Source organism: Epargyreus clarus, unplaced genomic scaffold (genome assembly GCF_041222505.1).
Source record: "Epargyreus clarus isolate Ecla_fem2 unplaced genomic scaffold, WU_Ecla_fem_2.2 ptg000017l, whole genome shotgun sequence".
Classification (NCBI taxonomy): domain Eukaryota; kingdom Metazoa; phylum Arthropoda; class Insecta; order Lepidoptera; family Hesperiidae; genus Epargyreus; species Epargyreus clarus.
The window spans coordinates 12,759,063-12,775,276 of NW_027332225.1; the positions used below are offsets into that span (position 1 = coordinate 12,759,063).

At 38.8% G+C, this 16,214-nt stretch overlaps 2 protein-coding genes across 6 annotated transcripts in view; one reads left to right on the top strand and one right to left on the bottom strand.

The window, feature by feature from the left end:
- Hrb27C (Heterogeneous nuclear ribonucleoprotein at 27C) overlaps window positions 1-11,473 on the top strand; it is a 32,656-nt gene extending 21,183 nt beyond the window's left edge. For 2 of the 5 annotated variants that reach the window (XM_073081735.1, XM_073081736.1), the window contains 4 exons: window positions 1,960-2,038; window positions 7,858-7,943; window positions 8,360-8,441; window positions 9,031-11,473. In XM_073081735.1, the coding sequence (XP_072937836.1) occupies window positions 1,960-2,038; window positions 7,858-7,943; window positions 8,360-8,441; window positions 9,031-9,143 (360 nt within the window). In that variant the 3' untranslated portion in view covers window positions 9,144-11,473. Of the gene's footprint in view, window positions 1-860; window positions 1,622-1,959; window positions 2,039-7,857; window positions 7,944-8,359; window positions 8,442-9,030 lie in introns of those variants that run through there. The other 3 variants (XM_073081737.1, XM_073081738.1, XM_073081739.1) reach the window with 3 other exon arrangements.
- Window positions 11,474-13,278: 1,805 nt separating this feature from the next.
- LOC140748868 (uncharacterized) overlaps window positions 13,279-16,214 on the bottom strand; it is a 58,959-nt gene continuing 56,023 nt past the window's right edge. The window contains exons 10-12 of the mRNA XM_073081740.1: window positions 15,205-15,274; window positions 13,878-13,994; window positions 13,279-13,373 (exon numbers count right to left, since the gene is read on the bottom strand). Of these exons, the coding sequence (XP_072937841.1) occupies window positions 13,957-13,994; window positions 15,205-15,274 (108 nt within the window). The 3' untranslated portion in view covers window positions 13,279-13,373; window positions 13,878-13,956. The remainder of the gene's footprint in view (window positions 13,374-13,877; window positions 13,995-15,204; window positions 15,275-16,214) is intronic.

Here is a 16,214-nt window from a genome sequence, read left to right on the forward strand (position 1 = left end):
AAGTTGATTATTTTATTTTTTGCTCTAACCCTCGGGGCTTGCATCCCTCCTATCCCGTACTATCCTGTTTCACCAACGCTTTTCTTGATTTCGACCCGCATCCATTTCTACATTTGTTTGTCGTGATTTTTTGTTTGGAAGAGCGCATGAAAGATCATTTATATAAATCCCTAGTCCATTCATGAGAACGTTGACCGAATGAGTGAGCGATAAGAGAGTGAACGGTACGTGTTCGTTTTCTTGCCAACTTCAATTTGGTTGTACTTGCTTAGAGTTTGTTTGCGATTCACGAATGAAAGCGCGACGAGGACGACACACTGGTGAAAGAGCGAAATTCAGCGAAAATACCTCTCACTTGAATGCAAACAAACGAGCAGAGGCTTGCAGCCGACATGCAGCATGAGTTTATACCATAGAGCCCATAATTAGTTTGCCTCCTGCATCCGTGTGCTGTGTTCCGATGTATACGACGCTTGTTTACGAGTTTATCGGAGACATCGACGCCGCTCGTCTGCATGTTTCAGTGGCGAGGAATGTGCGATGTCTTTTTGATTTTCCGAGCGATGCTGCGGCTCGTGTCGTTGTCGCGTCGCAACGGACGGCCGCCGCACTCGTGCAGTCGCACCGCTATCCATAGTGAAAAATCAACAAGATGATTTTAATCAAGTTTCGCTGAAGGTCTCTCATCACCACTCCCCTCCCCTCCGACGTTCCCTCCTGACTCATTTGCCCTCGGGGATAATTCACACGCTTTTCGCCCGGTCCATCTTCACGCTCTGCGCTACTTACATAAAACCGCTAAAAGATCAGGAGTATTGTGGCGAGTGGGACTTTGATGTCTTGTAATTCTTCTTTTCCAGTTGGTTGATCAGGGCCCACAAGAGTGGCTCCTCCAGAAAGACAATTAGAGATAAGGGTGGGTTCGGATGAGGGAATGTCGCGAAACTGGGGATTTCTCACTATGGACGGTTCGGTCTTAGCGACGATTACGCGGGCTCACCTAAAAGGCATCGCACCGCACTAGTTAATAAGCTTACCTTAGTTCCATTCTATATTCATGTTGCATTTTGTAGACGTGCGAGATGATTCAATCGCTTTGTTTCATCTCAACACTTGTAAATTGGCATTTAAAGTACAAATTAGTAAAATTTGGATTTTTCATATTGTTACAGGTTCATTAATAGATAATTTTAACGATAAAATAATATTAAGAGCTGTACTTTAAGTGTTCAGAGATGATATCCGGTTATTATGTTAAATGTAACGAGAGAGCATATATTTACAAAATAAACGTGCCATCGCGGGGGTGATAATGTTAGTGGACTCCAAATAATGTTTAAGGTATTCATGGAAAATTATGTAATTTTAACAAACGATAAGTTCACAGTTTGATCTCCCGTGATAGGCATTGGGCGCGTCAAAGTCGAAGCCCCGACTTCGTTTCGATTTAATAAATTTATATTTTTGTACTTTTAACTTTAATACTCACACGATTGTCTCCGAACTACCAAAAACCGCATGGATCGGAGGCTTCGACCGGGCGCGCCCGCCAGCCAAAATGCCTTACGGTTTATCGTCAGATAAATCGTCAACATTGAAGCAATAAATTTACCTCAGTTAAGTCAGTCGTAAAAACTATATTATACCAATAAATTTGACGACAAATCGTCCGGTCAGAAGCCGCCGGCGCGAGATCGGCCCCATCGAAGCGTTCAGCACTTAGTCACGTTTAAATTTTATATGCATTTTCACGAACGCCATGACGTTCTCACTCGTCGTAAGTTAAAAGTAGAGGTTAAAGAGTCGGAACGTATCCGATGGGGCGGGTCCCGCGGCGCGGTCGAGTAGCGCGTCAGCGATGAACGTACTCGGAGCGGCGTACGCTCCGCGGTCGGTCGGTCGGTCGGCTGCGTGTAGCGTGTGCGGTGCCGGCTAGTAACGTGTGTCGTCGGGCCCCAGGGCTCGTCGTACGGCGGCGGCGCGTCGCGCGGCTACGGCGCCGGCGGCGAGTACCACTCGGCGGGCGCGCAGCCGCCAGGTGTGCACGCGCATCCGCACCACGCGCCCAAACACTTCAACGCCAACGAGTTTAGCAAGGAGTGGCCCGCCGCCTAATGCGCGCCGCGCCCGCGCCCCGCTCCGCCCGCCCCGCCCGCGCCGCCCGCCCCGCCCCGGCACGCAGCGCAACCACCCCCGCCACCGCTCGCTACTCACTCGAACGCGCCGCCACTCGACTCTCCGCGACCATTCTCGCAAGGAACGCCCGTGTCGCGACCGCGATGCTCGTTCGATCGTCGTTTTGCGTATCGACAGCCCGCGCCCGATCGACCTCATCGATTTGCCCAGCGACACGAGCCGCAGCAGTTCGAGCGCGAGCCGTTCGCATTGCAACATTTCGTTTCGCAATCGTTCACGCGACAAAACGAGCCCCAGCAGCATGCGCAACAGAGTAGCGAGCCGGAACAATACGCGCAACCACAGTTCGCGCCGCAAGCTTTCGCGCACGAGCCTTTCGATCGGCAACCGTTCGCCGTGGACGAAGCGTTCGCTTCGCAACAATCCGCGCAACATTCGCAAGCGTTGCAAACATTCGGGCGACAATCTAGCGCGCCGCATCCCTTCGCGGAAGGAGCCCGGGCGCCGGAGCGGGCGCAGCGCGGGCGCCCCCCGCGGCCGCAGCACCCGCGGGCGCCGCGCGACTCCGCTCACTGTGTGTACGGACAGATGACCCTCTATATTAACTCGCCCAACATGAGCGCAGTTATCAATCGTAGTTGGTTCACCCGTATTTGAATCGATATCGTGTCCCCCGCGACCGAGGCGTGGTTGCCCTCTGTGCCGGAGCGGCCGGCGGTCCGGCCGTCACACATTCCCTACACGCACACTGTCGACACTGTCCCGGCCTCGTAGACTGACGACTCGACCGACATTTGTAGGAAGGTATGACTTCGAAACGCATATAGTTTTGGTGACCCCCCGTGACCGCTTCACATCCATTGTTGACATTCGAAATTATACCTCGATCGAATTCACCGAGATAATCGATCTTTTTATCGTGTGCTAGTTAATATTGAACTTTTGTACGTGTTTATGCCACTAATTTTACGTTAACGAACTAAATCAATCTCAGTGATCGTTAACATTTTGATAGCAATGCAATATAAATTATAATTCCAATATTGTTAGTAATACGAAAATGTTACGTGCATGCAATTATAGAATGTTATATATTTTAAGGTGTGTCACCGAAGAACTACATTAACACAAACCCACACGCGTAATTAAGGACGTTAATTTTAATTAGAACATAATAATCGTAACGGTATTAACACCTAGCAACGTAGTCGGTAAAATGTCGCTTGTCAAATGGATATGTAAGGCTAGCCGCACTCGGGCATCTCTGTTCACGGTGCATCCCCAGCGCCCTCTCCGGGTCGCGAGCTCTTTGTGTACGTCATGTACGCGAACACTTTTTAATATTTCTCCTTGGATGTGGGCTCTTTTTGAAATTTTGTCTTTTACTTGGTACTTTTTCATATTGTCAATTATTTCGTTTGAGAGTGAAATGATTTCTTTTAATGACATCATACGATGAACGGTGGGATCTCGTAATTCCGTGTAGTGGTGATGTTACAAGGTGTATGGTACGCAGCGCCGCGCCGCTCGTACATTTGACAGACGCATTAAACAAGGCCAACTTAGGAAAATGACCTAAAATGACTTAACTTAAGCTAATAACTTGTATAAATATTTGGTATATATATCGATATGTATGTTTAATATTAGAGTTTTGGTTATTTACCACCCACTAGACTTAGGTAAACGGTAGGGATATAATGAAATAATTATGTGTTAATATTTAACAAAACATATTATGACTGAACGTGATTTTAAATATTTTTAATTATCCCGCTATTTAAAAGGGAACAATTCTGTATAAATAATATTCGTAATTTTAATTTGTTTCTTATATGGATTTTAGTTTTTTATCGCATTTTTTTTAAGTTGATAAAATAATGGAATTTATACTTTAATGAATTAAATTTACCTGCCAAATTGTTAACGAGCAAACGATAATGTTGTATGTGTTAAGTAAATGAAGCTCAAGCATTTAGGATATAGATGTCGGCTAGCGCCCCGCACCCCGCGCGGACCCTTGTACATATATATACTTACTCGTGTGTAAAGCATAATTTTAATCGATTCTCTCGTCACATAGTTTTAAAGTTTTAATTTATGTGATCGCCAAATATTTTTAAAACTGTATAGAGGAGTCGGCCGGCCGACCGCGCCCGCGGCGCCGTCACGAAGTGAGTTATAATTTAAAATAACATTGTTAGATTAAATTTAATATTAGTCCTTTACTGTACTATATCGCTCAATCATTTGACCGATCGACTGATTAAAATTTTAGTGATAAGCTAAGTAATTATCGGCGGCGCAGCGGCGCGGCCGCCTCTAGCGTAACGTACTGTACTGATACTGATACTATACTGACACTGCACACTGTAGACTGCCTTCGGGAGTGTTCCTTTACTTTGTAATGCGTAGGCCGCTGGCCCGCGCGGCGGTTAAGATTTGTTATAAATGTTTTTAATAGACGAATTGTTGACACGAATGCATAATTTGATCGTTTAGTATAGGGTTATTTAAGATCGCACCGTAAGTAATGTATAATTTATCTACGACGAGTATCGTGAGGTGTAAGAAAATAAATAAGTGACGTGGTCCGGCGAGGGGTGCGGTGTCCCAAATTTAACGCTAAAACATAGTGAGGACGCCTTTACATATTGTGATGTTTCATAGTTAACGCGCATATTGGTACATTTCTATTAGCTCTATAACGTAACATAACACTCGACTGAAAACAACGGATCATATTTGTAGGATGTTGAAACTCGTACCTTTTAATCAATATAATGAAGTAATAATGTTAATTAATAAATAATTAAATGACGTCGGTGCCTAAACTGCCCTCTAGGTTACGTGTAGTCGTGTCCTTCGTTCCGCTTCGTTTACTCTAACTCGATCGTTCCTATGTTAGTTAGGTTAATTTGTCTCGATCCATTCCTCGGTAAGTTTCCTCGCACGTATCAGCATCCGCCTGCCTCCGCCCCGTACCCCACTCCCCGTCCCCCTGACCCCCGACCCCCCGGATCCCCGCTCCCTTCCGCTCACGCACTTCGCTCGCCGCTCGCTGGCTGAGCGGCTGTCCATATCGTTTCCATCATTTCGGTATAATTTACTTACTGTAGGTTTAATGTACAACCACCGATACGGCGACATTGTTCACGTGTTTAATATTAGGAAACGATGCCTTACAAAAAGTTAAGTGAATATATAGATGATTTATAATTATGTTATTTTCAGTGATATTGAATTAGCACTAAGGTGTTTAGATTATGGGCTCGGGCCCCAACTCACAAACCTTCGGAACAATTTAAGAACTTAGTTTGTAATGTACCGTCGTGGCAATCTTTCTAAGTAACATAAAGAGTATAATTTATTTAAATAAAGTATAATATGTATTAGAAATTTTAGATTTATTCAACATTAAACTTAGTGCAAATTATTGTGAAAAATCGATTGAGACTATTTATATGGGTTTTTAATTATTATTATTATATAGGTGAAGAACATTAAAATATTGGATGAATTTATTAATTAAAATAGTTAGCAAAATACAAATACGGTAAGACTCGTTAAGAGGCTGTGGCCGTCTGTCAAATGTGCGCGCGCGGCCTGCCCTCCTCCGGACGGGACGCACTATGCATTTTATATTACACTGAGTAATATCGACATAAGATATATACTGTATCTTAATAATAATAATAATGTTTATGGAATAATATTTTAATCATGGCTTACTGTAGTACTGTTGTGTAGTTAACCTTTCGACTCTTGTTTGTATTACTTTATATAGTGTACGCGGTTTTTATATGTGTATGTTTATTCAGTAGCAACATGTTTGTGTAAAAGTGTATTTCGTAATTGATCGCGCGGTTAAGCGCTCCATCAATAAACTTATGATCGTAATTGACTAATTATATTATACGACACCCCTAGTGTTAACGTTAGATTAGCAGGATACTCTTTTTAAGTTCATATTCGTCTAAAGGAATAGCATTTAATCGAATGTATCGGATCGACACTCGATTGTAACTCTAGTAGACGATTCTAAAGTTATTTTAAATCAATGCAGGTATTATTAATATAAATCCTCATATTTATACTAGAATATATACTATTATAAATGTAATTATTGAGTACACATTTTATCGTAAATTAATTGCACGGGCTTTACAGTTAATTATAACATTAATTATTATAAAACTAGGGCAAGTTGTTATTTATTTCTGTTTGATTTAAAATTTTTGATGTTGATTATTTTTTAATCTATATTATTCATTTATAGTGGATAAAAGTACATATTCTCGATTAGAATACAAAATTATTAGGTGAGCTATCGACTGATGTACAATATTTAAAGTAATGATTACTTACGGCAGTATATAAGTTTACTCTACGCGCCCACTACGGGCGCAGTATTTATACAGACTTGTATTAATTTCGTATAAAATGTAATTAATTGGAAGCGGCCGACCGCGCCCTCGCACCGTATGTTACGCGCATGTTACGAATGTAAGACTATTATCTAGATTTGTTGTAATGTAATCGTACCCTAGCCCTAGCGAGGCCTCTAGGCCCACTTTATGTTCGTATATAAAAAGGAAAATTATGATAGACTTACATGAGCGTCCTTGTTGTTTCTTTTTTTTTACAATGATTATTACCTAATGATAATTAGTTAATTACGGTTTTAATGATAATTTTAACCGAAGCACTAAAGTAAGACGAGAAGCTTGTATGCGAAGAAGTATTCGATGTAATAATTAAAAGTGCTATCACATAACATAACACTAAGGTTTTTTGAAGTAGAAATTATGCATTATTCATATTAGGTATTTTGGGTATATATTAGAGTTAGTTTTAACTGGTAACATAAGTATGTAGTTTGTAATGTAATGGAAAAAAAATAAACAGTTTTGTCGTAGTTTCCTATTATTAAGCTTCTTCTATCTTAATGGTTTAAGTAATACTACTGGTTGATTAATTAAAATATTAATATTACCACTGCAAATATTTGAGATATCTTATGATGAAATATATATCTACTTTAAGGACATTATAAAACGTAGATAATTAAAAGAAATCAAAAATTTCAAAATATTACTGGCATTTTTAATGTATGAAACCAATCCCTATCCTAAAATAGCCACCCCACGAGACCCAAGTTATCATAATTTTTGTTTTTATACTTTGGACTGGGAGTCCATAATAGTCTTACACAGCAAGAGATACATTACATACACGACTGGAACGTGGGCACTGCCGTTTCCATTAATTATATTACCAATATTAACTATTTATACGACCACACCACTAAACCACTCTGCATGAACTAACACATTTATGGGGTAATGTATACTTGCTGCATCGCTAACGACCCATTCTTATATAGTAGACTTAGTAACCTCGAACTTCCAGAACATGAGGTAGATTTCAATAATTGTAATGTTTTGTTATCAAGTGTTGATCATAAAAAATATTCTTAATCAAATTTAACTTTGGATGAGAATAGCAAAGTTGTATGTGATTTTTTTTAACAGTTATTACATCTACCTTATGGTTCATATCTGTGTAAAATATATTCAATATATAATTCTTGCAAATTACAACATTTAATTAAAATTTGTTTTCTATATACGTATCATGGTAAATACCTATATTATATACATAGTAGGTAGAGACGTAGATAGTCTTACCGATTCTAAAGTTTGAAGTTTTATGCGACAGAGGGTGACGGTGTAGCCAGCACTGCGGGTAGTCCCAAGTTCTCCCAAATGCCGCAAATAAACGATGCTATCGGAACTCCGCCACAGGTTATAATAATTTATTTTTCCGGAAATTGCGATTGGATAAATAAACTACACCGTATGAATGTTATATTTGCAAGACTGGAAATCATAACCGTAAATACCTCGTAACATCCCAGGAAAATAATGATCCCTGAAATATAGATAAAATCTAAAGATCCCATAGCTAACTTATTAACACACTGGAAGTGCCCACGACTACGAATTTAAGAGACAAAAACAAAGACAAAAAACGATGAACAGCTGCAGTGTTGCCAACTTAGAAAATAGACAGCCTAAGAAAGTGCAAAAAAGTTGCCACAGTTCAGTTGCGAATGCGGGACTGTTTTTTTGGTTTATTTATGAATATGAATTATTCTTGGGGATAATATTTGAGTTGGTAACACTGAGTAGATGTTAAACTAGAAAGTATAATTGTCCAGGTACCTATGATGTACTGCGGCGGGATGGTGTCGCCACAGCCGTCCTTCTGTAACGTTTCGGATATTTCTGCCACTGCTTCAGGTTTTTTGACACTACTTTTAGCATTTATGAATAGAGTTCTTAGACACATTAATTTGGTAGATTGGTTATTTGTATGACATTTGTGTGGCATGTAGTTACACAATTATTAAGTAACGAGGTTGAGTGGGGTTGGATAATTATCAAGTAATCGTATGTATAGAATGTAGCGGGTACTGTTTACAAACGGATTGTTTGATAGTCAATTTATTCAACATTTTGTTAATTTGGTAATCTATATATAAGATACGTATTAAACCTATATTTTTTGATTAGATATAAAATAATATTTCAGTATATAATTAGAATTAAATTGCAAAGTAGGTAAATTGAATGACATACACACACACACACACACATTAACGTTGGATCTATGTATGGAGGTATGTAAACAGTACCGTGTATCGATATGTGCATACAGTAAAAATAGGTCCCATGGCGAAAGGTGCGTGGTGCGGTGAGTGTTTCATATATTTCTACAGCTTGCATTGGATATACGAGTAACAATAGCTTGCTTCGATCGCTTGAAAACGTTGCTGGCTTCGGAGTCCGGCGGGGGCCGGACGGTGTACTGACCGTTGGTTGTGCGCAGGTGAGGACTACGAGTACACGGGCGGGTCCGGCGACGGCTACCAGCGCGCGGCTAAGCGCAGCCACTCGTCGGGCGGCGCGCCCGCCGCCTCGTACCACCCCTACCGCCGCTAGCGCGCCGCGCCCGCGCGCCTGACCGCTGCGTTCACTGCCTACGTCCTAAAAACTACATTTGCTATCGATCGGGCGCATGTCACGATCCGTCGTTTCGTCAATTTTTGATCTATGATTGCTGTCAAAGTCGTATTTTTTTTAAGATAACTTAAGATATTATTTCACCTTGAAGTAATTAATTTTTTCCTTGTGAATCTGTAAGTTTTTTTGTTATATATCATTTTAATTTGGACGTTGACAAAGGTTGAGCGCTTACAGTTTAAGACTTAACGTAGGCTTTTGACTGGACAGTGCGTTTTACCTGACATTAACAAAATAACGAAGCCTCTATGTTTAACACGAAAGGTTGGAAGCAGAATGTAGGCTCTGAACGCAGCCTCGTACTGTCATCTGTCACCAGGGTTGTCCCAATCGAGCCAATCCCTACTATCGTCCACCCTTAAAATCTTGTCTTACCTCCCTCGTAAATTGATACTTCCTAGGTCACTTGTTTAATTGTTATTAAATGGCAAGATTTTGCAGATGAGGATGGTAGTGGCGATAGGCCCTTTTACCAGTCACGGTCAGTTGTCAACATTAACACGCAGTAACAAAGTTGCTGAGACTTCAGAATTAATTCATGTCATAAGAATGAACCGTGACTGGCGCGGGATACACACTAAATTGGAACACTAGAAGCGGTGGTATACCACTTCTAAAGGGTACATACATACTGATTTATTCGTATCTTATTGTAGTATGAAATGCCGTAAGTTTCGGAATGTAATGGGATATTTGGTGGCATACGATCTAATAATATCGATGGAATCTTGTACGGCCGAAAGAGGCCGCCTGTAAAATAGTTTTATTTTTTCTACTTCAGCAATCATTGAATTTTTAAATGATTTTACGCGGATAACAGTGTGTAAGAAACGCATGGCGGGCTGGGGCTGGTCAAAGGTGAAATTTAGTTTTTCCAGAAAGTCCCTAGATGGTCCAAAATATTGACCGCTTTGCTTTTCTTACAATCTGGTATTCGTTATTAGTTGTTAGAATACATTTTCTCTTTTAGAAGTACCTATTTGTGTAGTGTGGACTTTATGTTGGACGTTTCGATAATATTGAAACTGAAATTTTAGTTGTAACTAATTATTCCTGATAACCTAAGTGACTAAAATATATTTTTGATATCTCTATTTCTACATACGGGTCGGCAACCAAACGAATTATCTCTTACTTTAATTCGAATAAATTTTCAAAGTAACTTTGTCTAGGATCTACTTGTCCCATTTAAGTTTGAGTAATTTTATCATAGAAGATTAACATATCACATGTAGAAAGGCCCAAATTGACAGTTATTTTTAAGTACTATAAACCATTCCGATGGTTGATCCTATTATAAAACGTTAGACGGCTAAGCTTATAATATACTTGTATAGGTAGTTTCTGATATATTTTCGTCCCATTGATTAAGATTTTCTGCATTTATTGTAAATTGAACAGTGAAATGTACATAACATTATTAGGCGGGAGCGCAACGATGTAAAATGCGCGTTCTTTTCTTCATTACATCATTCTGTATTTTATTGTATTGTAACATGTTTATTGTAACTCGATTGATAAAACAACACTCGTTCTCCTCTGACATACATGTATTTTTGTTTTCTAGAATAAAGATACTAATTATAATAAGTTTTATTTTAAAATCATTGACGAGTTTGAGCGCGTTGTTCGGGTATTAACTGTAGGTACACTTACTAACCACACTTCGCTATAAGGGCGTCTGCACTGTGATACTAAAACATGTTTTTATACGTAGTCTTTATTTTTGAAATATATTAAATTACATTTTATAACGATAATAGGTAGGCCTTGTTATGTATAAATAATGTACTGTTTAAAATTAAATAACATTTGGTAAGTAAGTACAATCAAAAGATCATCGATGTATAATTAATGTGTAGCTGTAATGATATAATGTAAAATAGAAAGTAATGTACATTATATTTTTCTTTAATAGATCTTATACAATTAAATCATACGGCAGGAGAACAGGAGAACCAAACGTTAGAAATTATTCTAGATGTTTCTTATAATAATTTTAGGCGGTTAAATTAAGACGTTGTTTATGTTTTAGCCATGCAGTAAAATAAGTATTTGTTTTAACTTTTATATGGACCGTAAAGTATTAAGACTATTTACCACCTACACAGTTTTAAAATATTAATATTTAACTTATCTCTAAGGAATCTGACTTAGCTTATATATAGATTAAACATGATCATTGGAATAGATTAGCATTAGCTTTAAATTTTCATGTGAATACATTCTAATAAATTTTGAGAAGCTAATTTTCATTATTTCTTAAATTAAGGATTACACTATAATATAAATTCACACTTATACAATGGACAGACAATCGAATTTGACGAATTTACTTTTTGGCGAAGTCGCAATAATCTTAAAACTACAAAAAGCGTTCTGGATACTCTTCGTTATAATTTTGTACAAAATTGTGCAAAAATTTCAACTACAGTGCAAAAATAGTATCTATCAGTAGAGTATGAAATATGTTTGAGTGTTAATTTTTCACGTGAAATACTGGAGAATGAATAAAGGATTTATTTCGGGTAAGGCACTAGGACAGAAAGCACGTTATTGTGAATAATAAACTATAATTAACTAGCAATTTTTGTTAGTATTTGAAATATCAAAAAAGTTACGACACTAGGTAAGTGTAATAAGACTTAACTAGTGTCGTAACTTTTTTTTGGGATATTTTATGCTATATTACGGTACGAAAGGATTAAAAAAAAATTAAACAACGTGTATTATAAGTACATACTTAACATATTAAACAGATAAAATGGTAACAATCCTCACCTATATAATAAATATTGTGAAGGACTAGTAAAACACATCATTGTAATAAGAAGCAAATCCTTAAGGTTTTAAACGATAATAAAACATTAAAAGCGGACCTACTATTTATACAAATATATAGATATCTACACACCGATAATAGTATAGATTGAAGAAAAGAGATATTTTGGCTTACCTATATGAGATTGAGATCAATGCCTCATTATTTGTAATAGTAATTTGCCATCAATGTAATAATCATACGAGGCTCTAATAAGTATGGGGATTATTATATTGTTTTTTTTTCTGTTGAAATAAATTGAAAATGTTTTGAGAATTTGGACTTCGGATATGTGAGTCCAACTTTCACAAGTTGTTAACTTTTTGCTCGTAATAGAAGTAGTTCACTTGATGTTAAATAATCACTACTGCCTATAGACACCTTTCCTTCATAGAAAACGTTTATTTTGGTTAAAACAGAAACTTCGCTACTACCATTCACTTACCTACCACTCACTTCACTACCTACGTAGGTAATACCATAAGTGAACAGTTTAAAAAATAAAAGGACCGTAGTTTTGCTTTCTAGAAAATTAGAAGGAAGGAAGGAAAGTGTATGGAGTGGACAGCCGGAGTTACCTAAGAAGGCCTCTGCCAGACTTGGAGTGGAGGTCGGGTGGAAATAGCGGACAACTCCCAAGATGTACAAGACCAACAAATGAACAAGGACAAATTTACACTATCCGTACTACTTGTTCAGTGTCACGAAAACTTATAATTATGCAATGTCGCATCGTGGCAGGCATAGATTAGTAAAGATTACTCACCCCTAACAAGAACTACCAGTTTTGACAATTGAAATTTTCGTGTTATCTATTTTCGATATAAATTCGAAAAATATTAAAAAGATGTAGTTTTTAGATCATTCACTAATGAAACGATATTTCTTCCCACTATTCCTTCGAATTCGTGTTTTTGCACCACTTAACTGCGCATGTCGGCATTGTTCCTTGTAAATTACACCATGATAGCCATTAAATGGCTGACAGAATTGTCGGCCCTTTAATGGCTTCAATTACAAGGCAGTGAGATATCTTTACTTATCTATGGCGGCAGGACACAAGCTCGCATTGTGGGTTGGGTTTTAGCTTGAAATGCTATTAGATGGTTTTTACTGAGTTTTCCGCGTGTAACTGTTGCTGACGGAGGCGGTGGTGACGGTGGGCAGCACGAGCGTGTGCGCGGGCGGGCGGGGCGGCGGTCAGGGCGCGGCGGAGTGGCGGCGGCGGCAGTTGGCGCAGGCGCACGCCGCCGCCCGGCCCGCGCCCGCGCCCGCCGCCGCGCCCGCCTGCGCCGCGCGGTAGCACAGCTCGCGGTAACGCGCGCACCCTGACAAACAAAGATATTACGAATTTTTAAGGTACCATCGGGTAATAAGGCCCAAGAGAATGTCAAACTATTAACGAATATTTTTTGAACAAATCTACTCGTACGCCTAGTAAGACAATTATTGTTACGCAAAATATGACAATTTGTAGTATCTTTCTACTACTACTTGTTAAATAACTATGATTTTTTGGTAAACAAAATATTGGGTATTCATTATTAACGAGTGTTAGGTAATTAATAGATATAGTCAGAAGTCTGAAGTTGTTGCATGCAGGTGTAGTCATACAATTTGCGATGGCGACGCGATTCATATTCAGAGCAGACTAGCAGTTTTACGCGGACTATACCTGGGTTGGTAGGTAGGTACTTCTACTCGATACTGAAGCTTCGCGATAGTTTGCATAGATGTCGTTCTTTTTGTTGGTAATTTTCATTTCTATTTTTTATCCAAACAATCGGTAAGTTTTGGTGACAGAATTTTGGCTGCGAACTATTTCTTCATACCAGTAGGTGGCAGTGCCAAGCGTGTATCGGCCGCGAAGCCACGCTGCGCCAGCCGGTCCAGCAGCGTGGAGGCCGACCATCATCTCTCGCCCTCGTTATCACCCTCTGCTCCTGCAACTGATCAACCACACATGTCAATAAAAAAATGGGGACCATTTGATCACGTCCGTAATAAAAACTTATTTTATTATCAAACGGTAGATGCCCTGACAGCAGTAGAGTCTATGCCCCAATAATGATTAAAATATAGATAAAATTGAAGGAGACTCATAACAAAACATTTAATATCAAGTTTAGTCATAAACCTCTTTCGTTACAAAATTCTTAGCTAAGGGGGCGTTCAAGTATTACGTAACGCAATTTGGGGGGGAGGGGGGGGTCTTGTAAAACGTTACGATGCGTTACAGGGGCGGGAGGGGGTCTTTCTTAATACACGTTACGTAACATTTTTTAATAAAAAAATAGAGAATTAAAACTCCTAAATTGGCAACCCTTTTCATTTACGTTTTACGGGGAATCCCTTGAATGAGTGGGTTCAGCCGAACTAAGTCCTGAGTATTCTGAGTTAGACTAAGTATAGTACAGTATAGTAGTATATATATATATATATATATATATATATATATATATATATATATATATATATTTTATAATATAAGAATAGCAGACGAGCATGCAGTCCACCTGATGTGGCTACTGCCGCCCATGGACATCTGTAATCAACCCCAGATAGGATTAGATATTCCTACCTGAGGTCGGCCACAGATGCGCCGCTACCCCTGAGGACTAAGCTGGAACGCCTCGGAAAAGTCTGTCTCCCTTACCACACCCTTCAAACCGGAACACAGCAGCGCCTAACACTGCTGTTATTAGGTAGAAATAGGTGTGGCGGTGGTGCCGCCGGAGTTGAACCACAAAGGGTTCTACCACCTTTACAATATGCTTTGACTATACTTAAACTAACTTAGAATACTCAGGAGACCTAGTTCGGCTGAACACGCCCAAGGATAAAAACTATAACATAACTTTTTAGCGAGTTTAGGGTAAAAATTGACACTTTAGTGTTACGTAACGTTTAGAGGGGGAGGGGGGGGGGTATAGAAAAACGTTACGGTGCGTTACAAGGGGGGGAGGGGGGGTCAAAAATCTTCAAAAATTGCGTTACGTAATACTTGAACGGCCCCTAAGTAGGTACTTAAATAATTTTGTAACTGGCAATAAATGCCGTTTTTTTTGTTAAATACCTAATTTTATACGGAAAAATACTAAGTACTCAATTTAAAACTTATTAATTAATAAATTACGAAGAATATATTTCTGGCAATACCTTCGTTGATGGCGGGCGAGTGCGCGCGGGATTTGTCATCAGCGCGCGGACTCGTGGACCCTTCCTGATCCTGCACATTGAAAAATACGAAAATAGATTTACTGTATTTCAATTAAAATTTTAATTATTAAACAAATTATTCATTAAAAATATTCTTACACAGAATAAAACTACTTTAATTATTTTTCATATTTTTACAACGACATACAAAATCTCATGATAAGCTTGTAAAATTGTATAATACTAAAGATAACCAATCTAACGTAAAATAACACCTAAATAACATTTAAATATTTATGCTGAAGTCTGCTTCAACCTTCTGACGAGTTAAAACCTAATTAGGTGAGGCTTCCAGGTTTACAATTTTATTTTAATTGGCTTGGAAGTTCGAATAAAATTAAATAAGTACCAAATTAAGTCAAAAAGATGAACCTAAATAGCGGAATTGAAAACTTATTTTTAAGTTTAAAAGCTCTCCTACTTAGATGAGTTGCTATTTAGGTTCATTGGAAGCATCAGTAGGTACCTACTCACCTACAATTTTTTTTAGTAACATTTAGGTAAGCAGCACGGACAACTCAGTATGATTTCCATTTCATGTAATATCTTATGTAATATCTTACAATCGACCGTCAGGAAACCACGACGCACAATGAAGTAAAGTGGTTTAGCAGGAAACGGGAAATTGTCAATGACGGCAGAATATTGATAAACTGCGGGCACTCCTGTGTTGTTGGTCGGTAACGATAAAATAGGCACCGAAGTTGTTCTAGTACTTATCATCAGCTTATGTTTTAATATTAACAGTCGTCTGTCTAACTGCGGTAACTCTTGCAGAGCGATGCAATGTTTTGTTCATTCAGTTGAGGTCAATCTGGTATAAACTGCTGTTCCGGTTTTAAAGATTTAGTAAGACTAACCAATGTCAATGCGTCAGATCACTGGTAGACTTTATCTGAAATTTAAATAAATAGGTACCTATCAATCTGTACTTTTTTGAATAAAATAAC